The sequence below is a fragment of the Leucopleurus acutus genome (genome assembly GCF_964270905.1).
Source record: "Leucopleurus acutus genome assembly, chromosome: 2".
Classification (NCBI taxonomy): Eukaryota; Metazoa; Chordata; class Mammalia; order Artiodactyla; family Delphinidae; genus Leucopleurus; species Leucopleurus acutus.
The window spans coordinates 175,159,320-175,179,231 of record NC_139143.1 but is presented as its reverse complement, the minus strand read 5'-3'; the positions used below and the strand labels follow the sequence as shown (position 1 = coordinate 175,179,231).

Here is a 19,912-nt window from a genome sequence, read left to right as displayed (position 1 = left end):
GTAAGTGGCAGTGCTTGGATTTCAACCAAGATCTGACTCAACTATTGAATTCTTACCATGTGTCAGCCACTATGCCGAGTTCTTGAAGAGCATTATTTCATTTAATACCCACTGTGATCCTATGAAACAGATATTACCATTCCCACTTTACAGACGAGGAACAAAAAGTCTCAGGATGGGGAACATGACTTATTCAGGGTGTCACACAGTCAATAACAGACCCAGGACTTGTCTCCAGATTCAGCTGTCCATAAATCCTGTGATCTCGACCACTAAGCCCACTCTGAAGAAGGTGGTTATGAAAGTGGGTTTGTGAGCTCTAAGCGCCTAAGCGTGCACATGGGCGGCAGTGATAACGTTGTGCTCCCTACTCTTCAGGGCCTTATCACTGCGCCACCAGCTCCCAAAGAACGTTGGTGGTGGGCTTCCCTGGTGGCGCAGTGGTTGAGAGTCCGCCTGCCGATGCAGGGGACGCGGGTTCGTGCCCCGGTCCGGGAGGATCCCACATGCCGCGGAGTGGCTGGACCCGTGAGCCATGGCCGCTGAGCCTGCGCGTCCGGAGCCTGTGCTCCGCAACGGGAGAGGCCACAACAGTGAGAGGCCCGCGTACCTCAAAAAAAAAAAAAAAAAAAAAAAAGTTGGTGGTAAACGAAAAGAGAACAGACTTTAGCCTAAGGAGGAAGAGGATTCGAAACGCAGCCCCACCATTTACTCGGAACACCAGTTTAATCTCTGCTTTTCAGTTTCCCCATCTGTGAAGCTGGGACTACAATAGCACCCGTCTCCAGGACTGAAAGAGCCAATCTTAATTTCCCGGCCCCCGGAAGCGCCTTAGCAAACGTCGATCCTCTCCGAGCCCCGCCCTCTTCTCCCCACGCGCTTGCGCCGCACAGGGGCGCCTTTTACGACGAGGCGGTCGCGGCGCGCTTGGCGGCCGGAGCGGAACGAGCGAGCCGCGGGTGGCAGCGGCAGGGCACGGGGACACGCGGGCGGCGGCGTCGCCATGTCGCATGGCCACAGTCACGGCGGGGGCGGCTGTCGCTGCGCCGCCGAACGTGAGGAGCCTCCCGAGCAGCGCGGCCTGGCCTACGGCCTGTACCTGCGCATCGACCTGGAGCGGCTGCAGTGTCTCAACGAGAGCCGCGAGGGCAGCGGCCGCGGCGTCTTCAAGCCGTGGGAGGAGCGGACCGACCGCTCCAAGGTGGGCCTTCCGGGGCCTGGGTGGGCGGGCGGGGACCCGCGCGGGGCCTCAGGCCGCCCGTCTGCTCTGTCAGTCTCATTTCTGAAGTTAAAAATAACCACGGCCCGATTGCCAAGCGCTTTCCCGTGCCCGTCTCCTGCCACCCCTTTGAGAGGCGAACAGGGTCGAATCTCCCCATTTTGTAGGTAGAGGAGCCGAGGCCCAGGGACGGGAAAGGGCGCTTTGCTTTACACGGCCAACGTTCAGTTCCAGGGCTGCGGGGGGTAGTGAGGGAGGATGACCCATCAGGGCGTTTTCCCTACCGTTTGACCACTGGTCCTAGTGGTTGCCTGATTACTTATCACCTGATGAAGACCGAAGACCAGCCTAGGGAGATGAAGCACGTTATCCTATCTAGAGTTTACCATTGTGGGGCGTAGAGCCATTTGAAAGCTGTGGACCGCATAGGCACAGATCTCTGCACACAATTTCAGGAGGCTAGTTGGTGCAGGAAGTTAATAAGTGCTGGAAGACGGGTTGACTATCTGCATTGCACTCCAGCTGTAAAGCAGGGTGGAAGATGCCTAAAATCGTAGGCGCTCAGCAAATATTTGTTGCTTTCTCCTCTCTCCTCCTTCTCCCCTCCAGTTTGTTGAAAGTGATGCAGATGAAGAGCTTCTGTTTAATATTCCGTAAGTATTTCTTTGGTGCTTGCCTCAGGCTAAAGAGGCTGTACCCATTTGCCTTACCAGGATTCATTCCATGGTTGTGTCAAGAGCACACCTCTGTTTCTGGAAATGGGGTAAATTACTGAGGTGGGTGTGAGTAGCTTTCTTGGTGCAAAAAAGATGTATTTGTTAAAAGATAACTGAGAAGTCAAGGTAAATTTTTTAGAACCAAAGAATGCCAGAGGCAGACATAATCTTAGAAATTACCTAGCACAAGTCTGACACATGAGTAAACTGAAGCCCAGTAAGGGGAAGGGCCTTGCCCAGGGTCACACAGCTCAGCAGAGATTGAACCCCAGGTTGACAACCCTCTTTTTTGCATTCTGGCAGATTTACAGGCAATGTCAAGCTCAAAGGTATCATTATAATGGGAGAAGATGATGACTCACACCCCTCTGAGATGAGACTGTAAGTGGCAAGGGTCTAGGCCCTCAAGAAGCTCCTATCCCTTTTTCTCTTTTCTCTGGTAGCACTTTATTCCAGAATAGTCTGATTTTTTCTTTTTACTGGGTTAAATATCCCCTCCCCCTCTTAAAAAAAAGTCTTATGTTTGTTCTGCATTGAAATACACTTATCTATCTCTTCCTGAATTAACGACATTTTTAGATTAAGTATCTTTAGCGCCAACAGCTTGTCTCTCTTCAAAGTATTTGCTGTGGCGCCATTGGCGTCCTATAAATGCCAACTGTTGATGACTTTGCAGTTTTCTTAATAACCCAGCTGCAGATCTCAAATGATCTTTAAGGAGTCTACTTTGGGGTTAGCTTCAACATCTTCCCTTGCTGTTTCAGACAATTACAATCTTTCTGTGTGTTTTGTTGAGATGGAAGCAGTCCATCTGAGTTTACATAGCCTTTAGTTAGCAAAGTTCTATATACCTCTTGTAACATGGAATCTGTTCATACTAGAGCTAGTACTCCCTTTCTGACAAGTTGCCTTATTCCAGCGTAGCCTTTCTAGAGGAGGGGACACTGCTTTCTGAGGGCTGCAGAAGCAAATATCAGAAGAACTTTACATAAAAAGTTCTTCTGAAAAATTGATCAATTTAAATGAGAGATTTAAGAAATGGACACTATTTTTGAATGTTAGAAACATGAATTTGAAAGCAAATCCACATATTTAATCATTGTAAGGAAACAAAGTACGTTTGAGGTGATGCTTTCTGGGACTCGTTTACTTGTGAGATGGATTGACTGGACAAGACTAGACATCCATGTTGTGTTGTAGTTAAGAGGGGGCTCTGGGGTAAATAGTCGGGTTCAAATTCTGGCTGTACCGCTTGCTAGCTGCATGACTTGGGCGTTACTTCTCTGTATCCCAATGTTTCCATATGTAAAATGGCAGTAATAGTCTGAACCTCTTAAGATTGTGGAGAGAAATGAGCTATAACATGTAAAGAGCTTAGAATAAATCCGGAACGTAGTATGTGCCCCGTTTTGTTTTGTTTGTTGGTTGGTTTTGGGTGGGGTGGGGGGGGTTGGCTGCGCTGCACAGCTTGTGGGATCTTAGTTCCCCGAACAGGGATTGAACCTGGGCCCTCAACAGTGAAAGAGCAGAGTCCTAACCACTGGACCGCCAGGGAATTCCATAGTATGTGCCTGGTTTTGGAAAGGCAGGTGCAAATGCTTATAGAGCCCTCAGTTCTAAGCACTTTGCACTTTATCAAATCTAAGATGTCATTGATTATAAAATGCACCATTATTTTATGTACCGTTGATAAAGAAAAAAGCAGTATCTGTTCAACTATGACATGTCACTGATACATTCAGAAAAGTTAACTTGAGACCTTAAATCAGTGAAATTTGAACACAAACTAGGTGTTAGATGATATTAAAGAATTACTGCTAATTGTTAAGTTGTTCATTGTGAAATGGTATCATATTTTTTTTACGAAGTCCTTACTTTGTAGAGACATATACGGACATATTTATGAATGAAATGATACGTTTGAGATTGCTTCAGAATATCAAGCGCAAACAAAATGGGGGTGATAGGCAAAATTGGCATGATCTTGAATAGTGAAGCTCAGTAATAAGTATATGGAGATATATTATATTTTTCTCTTTACTCTTACGTATGTTTGAAATTTTCCATAGTAAAATTTTTTAACAAGTGTGTCTCTTAGAATTGATTCAATTTAATATCCACATCAACCGTATGGGATATGTACTATCACTATCCCCATTTTACAGATGATGAACTAAGAGACAGATTAAATCACTTGCCCAAAATTACACAGCTGGTCAGTGACAGAACCAGGCTTTAAACCTAGGAAGTCTGGCTCCAGAGACACTGCTTTTAACCACAGTGCTACACTGCCTCTCATAATGCTGCTTATAAATGTTCACTATTATTATTATTCTGTGCATCATTCTTAGAAACACTTTGAAGCAAACATTTGCTTTCCTATGTTACCTGCATTTTGCTGCAGCTAATATCTAGGCCCCTCCCATGTGGGTGTGTTAATAAGACACTAGAGATTGGGGGTGTGTGTGGCCCAGTCCTTTAGAATTTGTGAGTTACAGAGGAGACTGCCGTTTCTTAGATATGTCTTTGAAAATTTGTTTCTTCACTAGCAGTTTTACTTAACTTTCCAAAGCCCATTGTGAGTTGGCGGCCTTTTGTGCTTTCTTCAAAATGGAAATCCCCAAGTTGTATTTTTGTAAGACTTGTAAGATGACTCTGTATATAGGGTAATTTTGAACAGAGAAAAATGCTGGAGTGTTGGGTTACCTGATCTTATCTCTTAACTGTGTTTAAGATGTTTCTGCCAAAGTATTTTTTCCCCATGAGTAAGCTGTTTTATTTAACATCCTCAGCTTGGTCTGAATGTGCTGAGTTGCTTATTTTCTCCATGCATTTGCTGCATGTGACCCAGTTTGAGCTATCTCTTTGTGTATTGCTTCTCATGCGCTCTTAACCCACTCAAAGATGCCACTGGCTTATGTTGCAGTTCTCAGCTCTTGTTGGATTAAAGATATTTGTGTATAAATGCCAGTAAAATGCCGTTTCCAAAATTTGATCTCCTGTTGATAGAACCGAGGGCAGTTGAGGAGTCAGTAGGAAGTTCTGAGAACCTGAAAAATGTGATAATGCACATTTCTTGATTTTTCTCCCCTTTCCTTTCTCAGGTACAAGAACATTCCACAGATGAGCTTTGATGATACAGACAGGGAGCCAGATCAGACCTTTAGTCTGAACCGGGATCTTACAGGAGAGCTAGAGTATGCTACAAAGTAAGCACTGGGCCTCTCTTCCACTCTTTGGCTTCTGAGAATGGCAGGCGCTCCCTCACTTGCAATGAGCATCTGTGCATTAGCATTTAGTGGGCTTGCAATTGTTTTTGGCCCATCTCCTGCTTCCTTAGCATCAGAAACAAGTTAAAACAGTGGAGAGCCCCGATCCTAGGCTTGGTCAAATTTTGGCAGAGGTTCAGTGCAAGCCACAGACTTGTTAACCTGGAAGCAGTTGACAGATCTGAATGAGCTCCTAGTATGGTCTTAGGAAAGATGTTTTCAGAATTCCTCTTTGCATAGTGGGCTTACAGCAGCCAAGTTACATGTGACCACCTTACCTCTCTCATTTTCCTACTGAGCTTGCTTTCAGATCCCTGCGTGGTCGCCCAGCATTTCTCATTCCTGTTCCTTGCGGGCAGGGGCAGTGTTGATTCATTTTTCTGTCCCTATTGCCTTGGACAAGATCTGGCAGATGTTCAGTAAATGTTCACTGTATTCATTGCTTGCCCAAAGGAGAAGAATGAGACGTAAGACCCCAAGATTGTTCTCTGACATTTGCCTGGGTTTTTACTACAAGATGGAGCTGGAATTGACTTTTTTGACATGGGTAGTGAGCTTCTCACTGAACTCTTAATTGTTGTCTTCTCTCTCCACTCTTTCATCCTCTAGAATTTCTCGTTTTTCAAATGTCTATCATCTCTCAATTCATATTTCAAAAAACTTTGGAGCCGATACCACAAAGGTCTTTTATATTGGCCTGAGAGGAGAATGGACTGAGGTAAGATGGGGTTGGAAGTATTATTGCCCCTCCAATATGTGTACATATGTTTGTATATCTGCATGCTGTGGTGGTAGGAGCTTGAAGGAAAGGAAAAAGAGCAAGTGAGACATTGATTGCTCCCAGTCTAGTTTTTCTCGGTTTCATCACTGTAAACTGTCTGTCTCATTTGACAGGCTATAGGAATTTTAAGGGGGTTGAAATAATACAGTTGATATCAATGCAGTTTTTCACCTTAAAATTCTTTCCTTCATTTAACATTGTTGGTAACCTTTCTTGTTCTGGGCACCAGAGATAGGGTGATAAACAAGATAGACAAGATCTTCTTCTCATGGTGCCTGCATTATAGTGGAGGAATGAATCTTCTAAGTGATGGGGTGAATCATTGATTCGATCTTACCCAGGCTTCTCAGGATAAAAAGTATCAGAACGGGGAATAGATTAGATGATGACTTCTAGAAATGAACCTGAATAAGGACCACTCCGTTGAGTGGTCTAGGCAATGGCCAGCTGACCCAGCCTCTCAATTTTCTTGCAGCTTCGCCGACATGAGGTGACCATCTGCAATTATGAAGCATCGGCCAACCCAGCTGACCACAGGGTCCATCAGGTTACCCCACAGACACACTTTATTTCCTAAGGGCTGGCCAAGGCTCCCACAGAGGCGTTGTGTCAGTGAAGATGTACGACATACTGTTGGGAAAGACAGAGAGAGATGGGGCTCCAGAGAGAGTTGGCTGCCACAGCCTCTGCCAAGCTTTGTCTTTGGGGCTTGCTGCAGAAACCTGACCTACGGAAGACACCACACCCCCGGGAAGGGTCGTGTGGGTGCCGAGGGACAATGGTGGTTCTCTGGGGCCCTGCAGAAGTTGGGTCTTGGGGTGGTCAGCACCTGGCAGTCATGGATAATGCCTGCCTCCCCAGTTAATGTGGCCACGGGATCCCAAGTGTCTTGATGCTTTGTGGCAGGATTTTTGTGTGACTTGTTTTTTTTAAATGGAGACTCCTCCTGGGCTGCAGTAAACTTTGTGAAGCCTCAGCATTGTGTTCGTATTAACCACCAGGAGGGTGTCGAGCTAGAAGTCCTTGTCCCTGCGTGCTCCTTCTCCCTGTCACCTTTCACCATTCTTGTCAAGCTGCCCAGCTTGGAGTTGTCTGTCGTGCGCTAGTGTCCCATGGTTATAGTTAGAAGAGCAAGAATCTCCTGATAATGCGTAATAGCTTGAGAAGAAGTTCTTTTTTCCTGCTAACCAGGTAAGCAGTCTGAGGAGAGCATGGGCATCGTTTCTGTGTTTGTTGGGATCCTGGTCGGGGTAAGATTGGGACTTAGATAAGATTCCTCTTGGGACATCCTTAATATTTATTAGCTTCTAACTAGTGTTGTAAGCCCAGTTGCCAATTTGGAGATCTCAGTTCTTCTGTTCATGGATTTTTATTCACTGTGACTAATAAGCTTCCTAATAAATCCTTGCCAGACTTAATGTTTGTATATTCTTTTGAGTTCTTGGTAGTACTCATGAAACCTTTACTGAGAACTGGATGAAACTTTGAAATCTGTTGTTGTTTTGGACCAGGTAGATGATAAGTGCCACAATTAAATTGACACTAGATCAGTATCTCCAGGAAAGGTCAGGTTTAATTCTGTACAGTAGGCTAAAAACGCTCCTACACCCACCCACCCACATTTTGTAAAGAAGAAGGTGAGGTTAAAAACCTTCTATTCCATTTCTTAGGTAAGGAAGTAAGTTGTGAGGTGATGTTTACAAAAACAAGGGAGAACAGATTCTGGAGCTCATCAGAAGAAATGATGGTGAGGAAAGTGAAGTGAGCAGCCCCTAAGGTCTGAAGGTAGACCCAAGAAGTTGGACTTAAGATTTGAAAGTCAGTACGGCAGTTGGACAGAATTTAAGTATCCTAAAAGAAGGGATTTAAAGTGGTCAGTATTCTCTCCTTTGCAGAAAATAGAAACACTTGATAATGGAAATCAGTGTTGAATTTAATCCTATTGAGAGAATGCCTCTGAGGGATTGGCCCACACCGTTGCTAGCCTGTTTCTCCAGCTTATCCTGGGGAAAGCCTGCCACCACCAAGCCTTGCCCGAGCCTCAATTTCTAAAAATGCAGCCTGAAATCAACCAGAATGCAAATACAATTCTCCACACACCAAGGGTCCTACTCACTCCTCCGCCACAGCCTTTTTATTTCAGTTGGGTCATTTGGAGATAAAGAAGGGCTATGTTTTAATTTGGAGTAGGGGGAAAATAAAGTTAGAAGTGTTAGAGCAGACTAACCATTAATCCCACTAGCACTAATCACCGGTAGCCTCTGAGACAAGGCCTCTGAATTTGAGCTTCACTCTGAAGAATTTGCTCAAAATGCCACAGTGTCTTAAGTGATTGGGGTGCAGGAGGAATTGTTTATTCTTCCACAAGCAGACCCAGCAGGGATTCTGGGAGTGGGAGCAACTGTGTTGTCCTCATCCATTCACCCCTTTTCCAACCCTGGATCCTTGGCCTGCTCTGGTCCTCTGGACCCAAAGTTTTCCTGCTCTGTGACGGGCTGAGCACTTAAGACCAAACTGCCTCTTAACCTGGGAAAAAGTGCTTTGTTGAGCTTCCAGATATACTGTTTTCTTTCAGTTGAAAAAAACCTAGTGTACATTAAGCTGGGCAGATGAGTCCTAAGCTGCTGAGGGATGACTCATTTCCTGTGTGCAGATGCCCACAGGCCCTGTCAGGGACATGGTCCTGCAAACCCAGTTTGCCTCCCCTTCCAGCCTTTATGTGGACCCTGAGCCCCATTCCACTTTTCCCGATGCTGCAAGGAGCAAAGGGTGACTCGGTGACCAAATGAAACCCTCTTTGTTAACAACTGGAGCTCGCTGATGGTGGTATTTTGTGCACTGTCTGTGTGGTATTGCTTGCTGAGGGCAGAGCTAAGACAACACCTCCGATTCCTGAGCAGTTGTCTCGGACACTGCTGATGCCAGTGTTCTTTTCTCCCAGGTCCTTTTTAGAGTCATTATGTCCTCAACGCCGTGATTTTACACTGTATAGAGCATTTCCACACGGCCTCATTTGAGCCTAACAGCAAAGCTGTGAAGTAAGCTGGGTGGTTATTGTCACCGTTTTACAGCTCAGGAAGCAGGTGCAGGGGCAGCATCACAGTGTAATCCCGAGGTTGCTGTTTACTTCCCTCCCCTGAGCCTCAGTTTCCTCATCTTTAAAGTAAGGTTGGAAGACTAGATGGTCTCAAAGTGTCTTTTCAGCTGAGTGTATGACTTTATCCATGATCCTGGAACAGGACGTGAGGGCCAGTGGTGGAAACCCAAGACCATAAATGGATGGGAAGGTGGGAAAGTCTGCTAGTGTGAGGAATGCCTCTCCTTCAGGACAGGTTTCCTCCAGGAGACGCACGGGTGGTGGTAGCAAGTGGGAGCCACGGAGGCACTGTCTAGATTCGGCCGGAGACTCCGTGGCTTGGTTATGGGGAGTGGCCCCACCGTACCCAACATGGCAGCTCCTATCTGAAGAAACCCCGACGCCCACTTCCGGGTTCCGTACCGCTGGCCAGGCTACTTCCGGCAGCGCGATGGCTGGGTTCCCGGGACTCGAACGGAAGTTCCGGCGGGGGCGGCAGAGGGGGAAGAGTGTGTGTCTGTGCGGGAGAGAGGAGAATCGCCCGAGAGGTCTCGAAACCCCCAGGAGTGGAGGTACCGTGGTCCAGGGCCAGCAGGCCCGGGGAGGGCACTGGCGGGGCATCGGCCCACCGCGAGGGTACTGGCGAGTGGGGAGGGGCAACCGCAGTTGTGAGGGATGGGGGTGGGGAGTGAGGTGCGAAGAGGCGCTGGCCGGTCTGGGGGACTTTGGGGGCAGAGAGGGGGAGGAAGATGGGGTCCCGGTGTGATGAGAGGGACTTCGGGGTCGGAAGTGGAGGATCCCATTGTGGGGCGGGTGCTCTCCAGGGTCAAAGGTAGAACGCCCCTTTGTGGGCAGAGGCGGGTCCGGGGTCAGGATAGAAATTGTCACTGTGGGGAGGGCGACTCTCGGTCAGAACAGAAGTTCCCATTGTGGGGAGTGGGAGACCATAGGGCAGGGTGGAAGTTTTTACTGTGGCGAGGAAGACCCCAGGTCAGGGGGGAAGGCACCACTCTGAGAGGAGGGGCCTGGGGTGAGGGTGGAAGTATTTCTGTGGGGAAGAAAGGGAATCTCAGCTTAGGACAAAAGGTGCATTCCTGTGTGGGAAGAGGAACCCCAGGGTCAGAGGTGAGGGATCCTACTGTGCGGAGGGGCGCTCGGGGGAGAGGGGAGGGGGAAGCCAGTTGGTGGGGTGGGAGGGGTGGGCGCTGCTAGAAAGGGTCGGCACTTAGGGGCAGGTAGCAGAAGCTGCCGGGGAGTTTGGAGGATGCTAAGGACGGGAGGAGCCAGCCAGCTTGGCATTCTTTTGTGCGTTTGGGAGTCCCAGAGCATGGTCGAGCTGGGGGACCTATTTGGAGTCAGTGGGCAGCAGCAGGTGGCCTCATACAGGGGGGCGGGGGGCACTGTTTAGGAGGTGGGTGGTGGATCGGAGTTTGTGTGCCTTCTGGGGACATGGGCAGCTCCCAGGGGCTCTGAGAAGGGCTGAGCCAGAAGGCTGATGGGGGCTGGATGGGAGGGAAGTTGGAGAAAATGTGTGTGGGGTTGAGGGTAGAGGGGTTGGAAACATATTTCCCGGCAGTTTTCCTTCCCTTCATTTCCCAGTAGGGCCGGGAGTTGGGAAGGAGGGGACGCAAGGGCTCTAGAGAAGGGGGATGATTGGAGAGCAGGGAGAGGAGGCAGTTACCTGCCAACGAGTGTTAGGTGGGGAGAAGGCAGCAGGGGATGCCCTGGCTCCCCTGCCCCACGGCCCCAAAGCCCTGCCTCTGCCCAACTCCAGCAACCTCAGGCTGTGTGGGGGGCCAGAAGCAGGGCCACTAGGGTGGCTGCCCCTGCTTTTCAGCCCTGGAGTGAAGGCAAACTTCCTGCCCACTTGCTCGGACCCAGAACTTCTTGCCTGGCTTTTCTTTGTGCCCAGGATAGAACCTGGGGTGCGGTGGAGGGCTGATGGCCCGGGTAGGCCCTGGGTTTGAGGCTCTGCTTCTGTGTCAGGATTCTCTCCCCTTCCTGGCCTTGCTCTTGACCACTGTCCCGAATGTGCACAGGCCCCAGCCGTGGAGCCCTGCAGTGTATGTGTGGTAACACCATGTCTGTGCCCCTGCTCACCGATGCTGCCACTGTGTCTGGAGCTGAGCGGGAAACAGCTGCGGTAAGGGTCTTCTGCTACCCACGCAGCCCCCAAGGGGCCAGCTGGGGAACTGGCTGGAGGGGGCGTGGGGAAAATAGAGGTGGCAGTGAGGAGAGGGCGAGCAGCCTGCAGCCGGGAGGCAGGGGCTTAATCACCTGTCTGGCTGCCACCTCAGTTCCCCTCCAGGTCCTTGGGGGTGAGGGAGGGGTGGCCAGAAGTTGGAGGACAGAGTGAGAGTGATAGCAGGACGGTGACTGCCCTCTTCCCCCATCTCTGATCCTTTTCCAGGTTATTTTTTTACATGGCCTTGGAGACACAGGGTGAGTGAGCTGGGGAGGGGGTGTTTCTGGGGAAGTGGGGGAGGGCCCAGGGGGTGGGACTGGAGCGGCCTGCGCCCTCCCTTCCTCCCTCTACACATCGGTGTCTTTTCTCTCTTCCCTCCTACAGGCACAGCTGGGCTGACGCCCTCTCTACTATCCGGCTCCCTCACGTCAAGTACATCTGTCCCCACGCGTGAGTGTCACCCCAGCAAGGGGAGGGGCTGAGGATGGGGGGTGGTCCTGTGGTCCCAGGCCTGTTCTCCTGCCGGCTGCATCCTGGGGCCTGGGGCCCAGAGCAGTCACAAGTGCCATTTTCAGCCTTCATCATTCCTGTGGAACCCTCAGGAATAGGGTCCAGCCCCAGACCCAAGGCCTCCTAGACCTGAGACTCCTAGAACTAGCACCCCCTGTACTCCTTCCCCAAGTACTCACCGACTGAGCTGGAACCCCGCACACCGAGTGCTGGGCTGTGCTTCTCCATTGCTACTGCCGATGCCCCCAGCCACAGCCTCCAGCCCCACGTGGCAGGTTGCCTGGCAACACCTTAAACACAGGCCCTGCCTGCTGGGAGGGTTCCCCAGGTGTTGCCCTGCCCCCACCTGGGCTCTCTGCTGTGGCTTCCTCATCCCTCCTGAGCATGACGGCCCCTCTTGCTGTCCCTCCCCAGGCCTCGGATCCCTGTGACACTTAACATGAAGATGGTGATGCCCTCCTGGTGAGTTTGGAGAGGGGGAATAGGAGCTTGAGGGAGCTGCCTGGGGCCAGCCCAGGTCTCCTAGGAGCTGCCAACGCCTCTGCTCCTCCAGGTTTGACCTGATGGGGCTGAGTCCAGATGCCCCAGAGGACGAGGCTGGCATTAAGAAGGCAGCAGAGAACAGTAAGGCCCCAGCCCCTCCTCGGCATCCTCCCTCTCCCCCTCTGCCCGCCGAGGAAAGTGCCTGGCAATACCTGTTTGGCTCCCTTCCTTGGGTCCCTGTGGCAGCTTTCCCTCCACCCAGTCATGCCCCCTCCCCCCAGTCAAGGCCTTGATCGAGCATGAGATGAAGAATGGGATCCCTGCCAATCGGATCGTCCTGGGAGGCTTTTCACAGGTGAGGGGAGAGAGAGGGGGGTGGGGGGTGGGAGTTGAGCTGTGCCCTCATGAGCCCTCATTCTCTCCTTCCTCCAGGGTGGAGCCCTGTCCCTCTACACAGCCCTCACCTGCCCCCACCCTCTGGCTGGCATTGTGGCATTGAGCTGTTGGCTGCCTCTGCACCGGGCCTTCCCCCAGGTGAGTGTCTCCACTACCCCGCTCCTGCCCTCTGTCTCCTTGAGGCTGGGGGATTGCGCCCAAGCACTGGCTTTGCTCTCTGAGTCCCGTCTGGCCCACAGGCAGCCAACGGCAGTGCCAAGGACCTGACCATCCTTCAGTGTCACGGGGAGCTGGACCCCATGGTTCCCGTACGGTTTGGGGCCCTGACAGCCGAGAAGCTTCGGTCCGTTGTCACACCCGCCAGGGTCCAGTTCAAGACTTACCCCGGGGTCACGCACAGCTCCTGTCCTCAGGTCAGTGCCGAGGGGCTGCTTCCCACTCCCGCCTTTCTCCTTCCTCCCTCTAGCCAGGAGCCTCTCACAATACCCCCACCCCCCACCCCCAGGAGATGGCAGCTGTGAAGGAGTTTCTTGAGAAGCTGCTGCCTCCTGTCTAACTACAGTTGCTGGCCCCCAGCGCGGTCCCCCAGCTCATGGGGGACTTGGCACATGCGGCACCATCTTGGATCTGAGCCGGTCGAGCCCCTCTCACCCTCCTGGACCCTTCCTTTTCCCACAGGCCTCTGGGGTAGGCAGGCCAAGGCCTGGCCGGGCCTCCCTTCCTGACTTCAGCCACCTGGCTGTCTGCCGCAGGGGGTGGGCTGCTTTCTTATCCCATTTCCCTGGAGGGGGGGGCCCCCCTGGCAGCAGTATTGGAGGGGCTGTAGGCAGCGGGAGAAAGGGGCCCAGCCGCTGACCCACTCACTCAGGACCTCACTCACTAGCCCCACTTTGGGCCCCTCCTGTGACCTCAGGGTTTGGCCCCTGGGGCCCTACCAGGCCCCACCTCCCACCCTCTCCCGCCAGCTGATTCTGCCCAGATAATCGTGTCTCTCCTGCCTCCACTCCAGCTGCTTCTCAATCATGAATGTGTCTGTGGCCCGGGCCCCCTTGCTGCTGTGGGCTCCCTGCCCCTGCGCAGGAGTGTGGGTGACGGGGCGGAGTCCTTCGAGGGGGCCTCCCCTCAGCCATTCTGACTTGGGGGCTGGGCCCTGCCTCCCGATTACCCTCCGCCCCCGCGGGCCTGGAGCCTGCAGGGCTGGACTGAGGCTCAAGGTCTCCCCCAGCTGCCTCACCCCACATTGTCCCCACTCTAGGGCCAGGGGGAGGTGGGGAGGAGTCATGTCTTGTCTTCTGTCTCCATGTAGTTTTGGGTGTTTTTCTTGTTGTGTCTGGATTCCGATAAAATTAAAGAAATTGCTTCAACTCTTAGGCCTGGATGATTCTATCCAAGGGGTAGAGTGTGATCACGTGCAAGAATCTGCTCCAGTGTAAGAAAACTTTATTTTAAATACTTCGGGAAGCTCCTTCGTAGCAGTATAAATTAGTGCCCGGGAGGAGGGCGTTCTGTGTGTCTCAGGGCCCTGCTTCGCCCCACTTGCTCTTGGTGGTCCTCCTGGGTTCCTGGACCCTGTGGAATAGAGACCCCTGATACCTGGTCAGTGGTGCGCTTGGCCTCATGCCTGGTGGGCTGAGTGGGCACCGTTGGGGTCTGAGGTAGGGGAGGCTCCGAGGCCCCTGGGTTCCTCCCAGAGGCTGGAGAGCAGGCAGTTGTTTCTCTTCCTTTTCTGGTCCCTGGTAGGTGAGGGTCTCAGGCCTGCGCACCAAAGCCTGAAGGATTCTGCTTCTGCCAGCGCCATAGATCTTCACCTGTGATGGGGCGAGGTCTGTGCTCAGGGTCCACGCTGGAGTGCAGGGCCCGCACCACCTTGGACAGCCCGGAGTGGGCAGGGCCAGACCCCCGGCGGCCCTTTTCCTAGCCCCTGACTCTCTCCCAGGGGCCAGGCCAGCACCCAGGGTCAGGGGTTGGGCTAGCACTCACACATCCTATCCAGCCCTAAGGCTGCTGACCAGCCCAGCTCCTTGAGGGCCAGGCTGGGGTTGGCATAACAGGCAGCCACATCGCCTTCCCGCCGGGCCACCACCTTGTACGGGATCTGCAAGAGAGGGGGCGGTTGTAGCTTAGCTGAGCTGGCCCTAGCCTTATCTGCCAACTTGCTAACCAGGCCCTCAAGAAATGGAGGTCCAGAGCAGGGTCTCGCTCTCAGGCGTCAAGTCCTAAGGCAGGCTTGGGGAGACAGGGCGGTGCTAGGATGCCCGTCATGTAGGTTAGTGGGAGGGGCTGGGGGTGGGTCAGGGTGGGCTGCCAGCCTACCTTCTTCCCCGAGGCCTTCTCCATGGCCACGACCATCTGTAACACTGAATAGCCCGTGCCCGTGCCCAGGTTGTAGATCTGCCCAGAGAGGAGAACAGGGACCGTGCCGGGGGCTGGACTTACTACCCCTCTGGGCCCCATTGGTCCAGGCCTCCGTCTCCTTCCCCTCCCTCCCTTCTCTTCCTACCCGGCAGCCACACTGCTCCTTCAGCTTCCTCAAGGCCGCGATGTGGCCCTTGGCCAGATCCACGACATGGATGTAATCCCGGACGCCTGCAGAGGAGGAGGTGGTGGGGCGCTGGGTGCAGTACAGTCTCTGTCCCACCGCAGTCTCCCTCCCGGCTCCCACTCCTGGCTCCTCCTGGTTCTGAGCTCACCTGTGCCATCCTCTGTGTCATAGTCGTTGCCAAAGACATTTAGTGCCTCCCGTCGTCCAATCGCCACCTGGGGTGGAGGTCAGGTTAGCTTTTCCCAGGACCTTGGCACCAGCTGTAGCCCTCAAGCCTAGGGCCACCCCCTTCCTTTCCCTTCTCCCTTACCTGGGAGACATAGGGCATGAGGTTATTGGGGATGCCCTGGGGATCCTCGCCGATGCAGCCCGAGGCGTGGGCGCCTATGGGGTTGAAATATCGCAGCAGCACTGCATTCCAGGCCTGTGGGACGCAGGTCAGACGATGGGGGTTGGGGTGCAGGCTGTGCGTCCCAGCTGAATCCAGAGCCCACCCTGCTGGTTGTCTATCCCTAGAAAGGAGCAGGGTATCGGGCCCTCCCTGCAAGTGCTGTGACCTCGTGCAAGTCACTGCTGCTTCCTGAACCCCAGCCTCCTCCTTGGTGGAGGCTGATCAGGATCCCGTCCTCAGGCTCGCGGGGGTGGGCTGTGAGGGGTCCGTGAGCGGAGCCACGGCTGAATCAAAGGGGGCCCTCACCTTGTCTGCCTGGCACAGGTCCCGGATCATTTCCTCGATGAAGAACTTGGACTTGCCATAGGGGTTGGTACAGCCACCTGTGGGGTGAGCCTCATCCAGGGGCAGGTACTGGGGGTTCCCATACACGGTGGCCGAGCTGCTAAACACCAGGTTCTTCACCCCGTGGGCCCTCATGATCTGCCCGTGGAGGGGAGGCGTCAGTGGCCTCTGCCTCGCACGCTATTCCTGCCCCCTTACACCTCCCAGGCGGGTGGGGCTGAGCTATGGGCTCCCATTTACAGAAGGGGAGACTGAGGCTGAGAGGCAAAGACCTAGCAAAGATGACACAGCTTGGGCTCTGCCACCGTGTTTGGCACTGCGTACCCGGCCAGGGGCCCTCACAGTGTCTGTGTCCTTGCCTCAGGCCTCACCTCCAGAAGCTGGATGGTTCCTGTCAGGTTAACTCGGTAGTAATCCAGAGGCTTCTGCACCGACTCGCCCACAGCCTTGAGCCCAGCAAAGTGGATGACTGCCGTGAAGCTGTGCTGCAGGGTTGCAAAGCTGGGGTCAGAGGTTGCTTACAGGCCTGGCCCTTGGCTATGCCCCCTTCCTGTCTGCCTGCCAAGCACCCACCTTCTTAAAAAGACGCTGTAGGGCTGCCTGGTCCAAGATGTCCATCTCCTCAAACTCCACAGAGTGGCCTGTCAGCTCCTGAACCCGGCGCAAGCTCTCAGGCATGGAGCCCCCTCCTGGTTGGGCACATAGAGGCCATCAAAGTCAGAGAAGATGGGGTGCTGGGTTCCCAAGGGACTGGCCAGACACCCATCTCTTGGAGGCAGAACGCAGGGTTTCCCTTCCATCCCCCTGGGAGCCCCAGCCCCCTCCGCCTGCTCACCACGAATGGCGTTATGGAAGTTGTCGACGACCACCGGCGAATAGCCCGCCTCCAGCAGCTCCAGCACGGTGTGGCTGCCGATGTAGCCAGCCCCACCTGTTACCAGCACCTTCTCCGCCATCGCGCCTGGCCCAGGATGGAGACTCAGAGGTGGCTGAGGCTGCCTGCTCAGGGCCTCCTTCGATCTGGACTCTGGCGTCAGAGGGAGGCAGTGGTGCGTCCTAGTTAATAGGGTGGGTCTGGAGTCAGCCCTGGCCCAAGACTGGATACCATCACTTTCTGGCCTTAGGCCTTGGAGACCACTTCTCTCTTGGCCTTAGTTTCCATCTCTATAACATGGAGTTTATAACTGTCCAACTATCACGTGGTAGTGTGAGGGTCAGATGAGGTGATTTTAAAGGACTGCCACATGGTACAGGTGGGGAGACTGATGGCACAAGTGCCATAACTGACCGGGGGTTGGGAAGATGGAACCCTAGGCTCCGCACTGCCTTCCCCGAGGTGTCTGGGGACTGGACAGTTCTGGACAGAAGGAAACAAGGCAGCAGCATTGGGACTCCAAGAGCCCAGGAAGGGGTTCTGTCTGCTCAGACTCGGACCTTCCCAGTCCCTCTGCCATCACTAGGTATAAACTGGCTCCTTGGTTCAGTGACTAATACCTCCTGGGGTAAGCAGCCCCCTGACTCCCTCCCACAAAGGTCAACTGGGAGGAGGCAGGAAATATAGCAGATGGCCTCAGGGTGGGGTCTTTTGCCAGGCAGGCTGAGCCCAGCTCTGGGGTTACAGCACTGCACTCCTGGAGTGGGCCCCACCCCAGGTCAGCCAGGCTGGTTCTGCCTGTGCGGATGCCACTCCCGGCTTGGAGCTAAGGATCCCGCCTAATTCTAGGTGGCACTGAACAGGGTAGTGTAGACGTGGCCTTGGCCCCAGGCTCCACTGTCAGGTGTGCACCACCACCCTGAACAAACTCTACGGGCAGAGACGGTGGAGCGGAGGAGGGGGGCGGGGGAGGAAACTCAGACACTGAGGTCTTTCATTCCGGGCGGCCTGGCCCGCAGCCGCCTTCCTCCGAGCTGCGTCAATCCTCTTCTGGGCTCATCCAGCTCGACTGAACGCCCGCTGCGTGCCAGGCTCTGTATTGGGCACTTTTGCATTATTTTCCTGAATTCCCCCAATATCCTGATGAGGCAGGTGTTATTACTGGCACTTTACAAAAAAGGATACTAAGGTCAGAGAGGTGAAGTAATTGCCTTAAGTCACAAAGCTAGTGCTGGCCGGGCTAGAATCTGGATCTCCAGGATCAAAGCCCCGCCCCTCTCCCCAAGCAGTTCGCCCCCCGCCCCCACTGTTTCCCGCTGGACTCTGCTCCTGACGCTGAAGCCGCCCCCGCCCCCGTCCCACCGAGCTCCATGCACTGTGCGGGCCCCCGGAAAGTGGTGGCGGAGGAGCTATGGGAGGCAGGAAGGCTGGTGAGGCCGGCCTCCCTCCGACTCGCAGAGTGGCCTCGGTCAGCTGTCGCCTCCTCAGTTTTCCCAGTCCGTAAAATGGAGAGGAGGGGGCGCAGGGCCGTGAGCTATCAAGTGCACTTGAGCCTCAGGCTGGGATTCGGGCGGTGGCTCGGAGGGGGCCGAACTAGGAGTGCCTCGGCCGGGAATGAATGAACCCTGGCCACCCCAGCCAAGGCAGCGGGAGCTGCGAGCAGCGAGGGTGGGTCCGCTCTGGCGGGACTCTGCCCAGAACGCAGCCCAGATCCCCGAGACTCTCCCTCGCGCCCGGCGGACCACCCGGCCCCTCGCAAACCCGCCCAGACCCCCCCATTCACCTCCCGAACCTGCTCCGCACCACGTACCCCGCGCTGCCTCGAACGGCGCCGCCTTCCGAGCTCCGCGCCCAGTCCCTTTAAGAACCGACGGCCCGCCCTGGCCCCGCCTCCTCCACGCCCCCAGGAGACGTGTCAGCGGGGAGACCGCAGTACGGGGCGCCGGGAGGACCAAGGAAGCTACGTCTTCAGGACGCCTGCGCGGCACGTCCCGCAGAGGGCGGTACCGACCCGTGCCTGGGCGGTGGGCGGAGGAAGGCAAGGCACGGCACGGCCCGGAGCCGCGCCCGCGAGCCCAGGCGCCAGCGCTTGTCCCGACCACGGGAGACAGGCGCCGCGCCCCAGGAGATGGGGCTTCTCAGGGGCGCCCGGCAGCCGTCCCGCGGCGGGAGCCACAGCCAAGCGCGGGGCCGAAGACCGCGGCTCCACGCTCGCCCGCAGGTTTTCCACTGTTTTCGCAGCTGCCAAACTCTTTCTTTTTAGTAACCCTGGCATGAAGCAGATGGCTTGCCTGGAACAGAGGCGAGAGGGACGGCGCCGAAGGACGGGAACGGGTAGGGGTCGCCCAGAAGCTGCCGTTCTGGAAAGTCTAGTTTAAAAACCCGCCAAAGGGAACTTCCCTGTCGGTCCTGTAAGACTCCGTGCTCCCAATGCAGGGGGCCCGCGGTTCGATCGGGGAACTAGATCCCGCATGCATGCTGCAACTAAGAAGTCCGTATGCCGCACCTAAAGATCCCGAACGCAGCAACGAAGACCAGGCATAGATTAGATTAGATAGATAGATCCGGCGTAGCTGGATTAGATTAGATAGATAAGATGGTTAGATTAGATAGATATTTTTTTTAAAAAATACCTATAAGGGAGCCCTAAAACGAAAACAGGAATTACAGCGCCAATTGCGGTCAGTCTGGAACGGTTTGCACGCTGCCTACCATAATAGTACGTTAGAAAATGGTGTTCTAACGTAAAAAATGGTAAAAAATTTTGTTTAAAATAAAGGGAGGGCTAAGGAATGATGTGTATAAAGGCATGACATACTGAATGATGAAACCCGAGCAAAGGAAGAAATGCACACGTGTGTCCCACAGCCTGAGTGCCCTGGGCCTGCCCGAGTCCAGCAAGGACGCTGACAGGCAGGAGAGGCTGAGGTCCCGAGAGCTGAGTGCGCCCAGAACTGCACCTGCCCAGGCCCAGAGGACCTTGTGCAACAGCCCAGGTCACAGAGCCACGAGCCTCAGAAACAACCTCCCCAGGGTGCTCTGGTCAGCGCTGTCATTACCATCGACCCCCCAATTCTCAAGAAGGGAAAGAGGGAGAAAATTCAGAGATTAATAAACTGAAGTCT

The 19,912-nt window shown here is 54.0% G+C and overlaps 3 protein-coding genes across 4 annotated transcripts; 2 read left to right on the top strand and 1 right to left on the bottom strand.

Moving 5' to 3' along the window:
• The first annotated feature begins 937 nt into the window (after positions 1–937).
• PITHD1 (PITH domain containing 1) lies at positions 938–7,391 on the top strand. The gene is made up of 6 exons (XM_082834234.1): positions 938–1,201; positions 1,829–1,872; positions 2,239–2,316; positions 5,040–5,144; positions 5,814–5,922; positions 6,461–7,391. The coding sequence occupies exons 1-6, from the start codon at positions 1,004–1,006 to the stop codon at positions 6,560–6,562; spliced, it is 636 nt and encodes a 211-aa protein (XP_082690360.1). The 5' UTR covers positions 938–1,003; the 3' UTR covers positions 6,563–7,391.
• A 2,137-nt stretch (positions 7,392–9,528) lies between these two features.
• Positions 9,529–13,972, top strand: LYPLA2 (lysophospholipase 2). The gene is made up of 10 exons (XM_082832912.1): positions 9,529–9,633; positions 11,101–11,204; positions 11,472–11,503; positions 11,631–11,696; positions 12,171–12,218; positions 12,310–12,380; positions 12,521–12,594; positions 12,672–12,773; positions 12,875–13,048; positions 13,141–13,972. Exons 2-10 carry the CDS (start codon positions 11,127–11,129, stop codon positions 13,189–13,191), a joined length of 696 nt encoding a protein of 231 aa, XP_082689038.1. The 5' UTR covers positions 9,529–9,633; positions 11,101–11,126; the 3' UTR covers positions 13,192–13,972.
• Positions 13,973–14,139: 167 nt separating this feature from the next.
• Positions 14,140–18,629, bottom strand: GALE (UDP-galactose-4-epimerase). Of its 2 annotated transcripts, XM_082832848.1 has the most exons (11): positions 18,571–18,629; positions 16,749–16,969; positions 16,487–16,602; positions 16,285–16,398; positions 15,875–16,051; positions 15,488–15,601; positions 15,326–15,392; positions 15,136–15,221; positions 14,949–15,026; positions 14,616–14,730; positions 14,140–14,443 (listed from the first exon to the last, which is right to left on the bottom strand). In XM_082832848.1, exons 2-11 carry the CDS (start codon positions 16,867–16,869, stop codon positions 14,385–14,387), a joined length of 1,047 nt encoding a protein of 348 aa, XP_082688974.1. In that variant the 5' UTR covers positions 16,870–16,969; positions 18,571–18,629; the 3' UTR covers positions 14,140–14,384. The 2 variants fall into 2 exon arrangements, with proteins under 2 accessions (XP_082688974.1, XP_082688973.1); XM_082832847.1 differs by lacking the exon at positions 18,571–18,629 and having other exon boundaries at positions 16,749–16,965.
• Between the last annotated feature and the right edge of the window lie 1,283 nt (positions 18,630–19,912).